Source organism: Colobus angolensis, unplaced genomic scaffold (genome assembly GCF_000951035.1).
Source record: "Colobus angolensis palliatus isolate OR3802 unplaced genomic scaffold, Cang.pa_1.0 Scaffold44, whole genome shotgun sequence".
In the NCBI taxonomy this organism is placed as follows: domain Eukaryota; kingdom Metazoa; phylum Chordata; class Mammalia; order Primates; family Cercopithecidae; genus Colobus; species Colobus angolensis.
In genome coordinates this window covers 919,788-923,571 of record NW_012117821.1, presented here as the reverse complement: position 1 = coordinate 923,571, position 3,784 = coordinate 919,788, and the positions used below count along the sequence as shown (strand labels likewise).

General features: G+C 62.3%; 1 protein-coding gene across 1 annotated transcript in view; it reads right to left on the bottom strand.

Moving 5' to 3' along the window:
• The window catches only part of EXD3 (exonuclease 3'-5' domain containing 3), a 92,460-nt gene that overhangs the window by 77,103 nt on the left and 11,573 nt on the right, over nucleotides 1–3,784 (bottom strand). The window contains exon 2 of the mRNA XM_011957231.1: nucleotides 2,147–2,211. Within this exon, the coding sequence (XP_011812621.1) occupies nucleotides 2,147–2,211 (65 nt within the window). The remainder of the gene's footprint in view (nucleotides 1–2,146; nucleotides 2,212–3,784) is intronic.

Sequence of the window (3,784 nt, the reverse complement as noted above, 5' to 3'; positions counted from 1 at the left end):
AACCCCCTCCAGGCGTCCCCCCCAATCCCACCCGCTGCTGGCTGGCATCCCCTGCACTGAGCTGTTGGCTCCACTCACAGCTTCAGTGGTGGGGGTGGGGGGGGTCCCACAGGCTCAGCAGTACCACAAGGCCCCCCCAAGGGGCTATTAGAACAGGACCACCCTGTTAGAACAGGACCACTTTGGGAAGCCGAGGCAGGCTGATTGTTTGAGGTCCAGAGTTCAAGATTAGCCTGGCCAACATGGCAAAACCCTGTCTCTACTAGAAAAACAAAAATAGCCAGGCGTGGTGTTGCACACCTGTAATCCCAGCTACTCAGGAGGTTGAGGCAAGAGAAGCACTTGAATCTGGCAGGCGGAGGTTACAGTGAGCCGAGATCACGCCACTGCACTCCAGTCTGGGTGACAGAGCAAGACTCTGTCTCCCAAAAAAAACAAAAACAAGAAAACAGGACTGCCCCATCACAGGCTGCTGGGCAGTGGGGCTGGGAAGGGTCCAATGAACCAGCGGAGCCCCACTCTGCGACCGCGTCTACTCCAGGCCCTAGCCCTGTTCCAGCCCTGCCTCCTCCTCCTGCCCCTCTCCCAGGTTGCTCTCACCCGCCCAGCATGCTAGCTCCCCTCTCATTTTAGAGGAACACCCACAGCCCTCCCAGACCACCAATAGTCCCATTTCCCCCCTTTATATTGCAGACTGCCCCAAGGAGTTCTCCAAAATCCTGGTCTCCATCTCCCTCCTGTGGGGGCACCTGGTGTCTATGCCACCATATGGGGGTCTCCAGGACTTCCACGTGCAGCCAGCTCTAGGGTTGGGCTTCTCTTCAGCACCCAGGACCCCCAAGGACCCCATCTTCAAGGTTGCTGGCCCACCCAGGGCCCCTGGGCAGGTGGCATCTGCCAGCTTGCTGGAACCTGGGAATGTGATGGAGGTGCCAGGAGGAGGTGAGGGCGCGGGGAGGAGGTGAGGGCGCGGGCGGGGGGCGGTAAGAGCACGAGGAGGAAGTAAGAGCGTGAGGAGGAGGTGAGGGCACGCGGAGGCGGCGAGGGCACAGGCACAGGTTCCCCATGACGATGAAACGCACGACGGCCTCATGACTGTCAGCGGGGCCTGAAGCAGTTTGCAGCCCTGTCTGTGTAGAAACAAGCGCTGCTCAAAGGAGATGCCAGGATGAACGTCAGGACATAGGGAGGAAAGGACGGTGGAATCCCACAACTCAGACACGTCGGGGGGGCGGAAGGCGGGACCCGGGGAGGCTCACACCACACACACAGCTGCCAGAGAGCGAGGGAGACTGAGCGTCACAGACGAAGGTCCCACAAGAGAGCCCGGAAACGGAACAGAGGGAAATCTCAAAGGCAAGGACAGAGATTCACACGCTGGAGGCCCAAGAAGCCACCGAGCTGACGGACAAACAAAAGCTGGCAGAGGCGGGTGCAGGAGGGAGGCAGACGCAGGAGCAGGCAGCGCCAGGGCTGGGGTTGGAGGGCGTCCCCTGGGCCTGCAGGGGTGACCTCGGGTCAGGGGATGTGGCACTCAGGAGTTGGGCTGGGGTCGGAGGGCGTCCCCTGAACCTGCAGGAGCAACCTCGGGCCAGCAGACGCGGCACTCAGGACTTGGTAGCCTCCTGTGCACAGGCCATTGCCACGAAGGAACCGGGATCCGCGTCTGCCCCCACGAGTGGCTGGTCCTCCCTCTGCAGCCTCTCCCCCGGCCTCTCCCACCCAGCCTCCTGCCCTGCTCAAGTCCCACCCCTTCCTAAGGCCTCCCTGTCCTGGACACCTGCCCCAGTGGCCACCCTGGGTCTGGGTGCCCTGGCGGTGGCAGGACGGGGCCTCAGGCCTGGCAGTGCTGGTGACAGCTGTGTCCCTGCAGATGAGTGGACCCGGCACCTCCCAGAGGTGACCTCAGAGGGGCTGCTGGGGCCAGGCAGGGCCTTTAGCACCCTGGGGCCTTGAGGAAGACCACCCCCTGCCCCACACAGGCCACCCTGGATGTAGTCTGGGGCAGCCACTGCCGCAGGACCTTGTGGCCGTGGGGAGCTGTGCAGCTTCCCGAACAGGGAGGCCTCCTGTTAGGCCAGTCTCTGCCCAACAGTCAGTTCTGCCAGCTGTGACTCGGCCCCCCGTGACAGCCACGTCCACTCACCTGCTGCCGCTCCCGCGTGGACCACAGGGTCTGCAGGGCCTGCAGGAGCAGGAGGGGGTCCTGGCCTGTGGAGACAAGATAACAGCCGTGGGAGGGGCAGGTGCAGGAACTGCTGCATAGCCAGCCGGGAAGTCCTTCCCACTGACCCACAACGCCTGGGGCTCCTCTGGACCTGGGGGCCGGGAGCCCTCCCCCACCTCTGTCCGGCACACACATACCCGCCAGGTGCGGCAGGCAGCACCCACTCTGGCCCAGGCTCACCCCCGCCCCTTCCCTGTGGTCCGTAGCCGCCCAACCAGCTGAGTCTGCCCGGCAGCACTTCCACGCTCCGCCCTGGGAGCTGGGCCTCACCTTTCAGCTGCAGTCACAGAGCAGCCCTCATGGACCTGAGCCTCTACCTCCTCCGCCCGGTGCCCTGGGGACCTTATCAACATCTTCTCGCCCAAACCCTGCACCACAGTCCTGGCACCATGAGGACCCCAAGCCCCTGCCCCCTTTAGGTCTTGGTCCCCGGCCTGCCTGCACCGCCCCCTCCCTCCAGCCCCGCCTGGGAGGCCCCCACGTCACTGTGCAAGCTCTGCAGCAAAAGTGCTGACCGAAGACCCAGCCCCACAGACAGAACCGCCAGAGTGAGATCCGAGGGAGGTGTCCAGACAGAACCTGGGGGCTGCATGGCTTGGCCTGGAGGCCGGTGGTGCCCCAACCCCACCCAGGGGAGCGGGAACCCACCCGGGCCTGGTCATGTGGTGGGGTCGGGGTCGGAGGCCGGGGAGGGGCGGCTGCCAGCAGGGACTCCACAGGGGAGGCCTGGGGGCAGGAGCCTGGGTGGATTCCGCAGTGAACTCCCCCCGGACCTGGGGGTCATGGAAGCTGCTGGGCCCCCCTGGAGGGCAGGACGGGAACAGGGAAGGCCCCGTGTTGCTGCGAGGGAGGCTGAGGACTCACATGAGATCAGATCAGACCCCAACAGCTGGATTCTGCCACACACACCAGAGGAGCATGCGGGACGGGGGTCACCCGGGAGAACCGGGCTGACAACTCGATAGCCCAAGGGTGTGACTCAGCCCAGCACGGGATAGAGGAGAGAACCACGAGGCCCTTTCGGTAGATGCAGAGCAAGTGTTCCAAACTTGAGTTCAGCTCACGATTTAAGAAAACTCGCCCTGAACTGGGTAAAAGCCACGCGCGAGTGTGAGGCGTGGTGCTCAGGGCAGCGTGTGAGGATGCCACAGCCCGGCCTGGAGCTGTCCCACGCAGGTGGCATCCAATGCAGAAGGGAAACAGAAACATCAGGACCCACCGACAACGGGATTCTGCAGAAAGCCACGAAGGATCAAAACTACGCTGTTAGAATTAACCAATGGGTTCGGCATCAATGCTCAGCACAAACCAAAGTGAGAAAATCAGCAACAAACAGAAATGGCCATTTCAAAAATCACTTAGAACATCATCAGCAATGTCAGATTGCCCGGGAGAAATCTAACAAAAGCAGCTCATGCAAAACAAAACCCAGTCGGCTGTCATCCCAGCACTTTGGGAGGCCGAGGCGGGTGGATCATTTGAGGTCAGGAGTTCGAGACCAGCTTGGCCAATGTGGTGAGACACCATCTCTACTACAAAATACAAAAATTAGCTGGG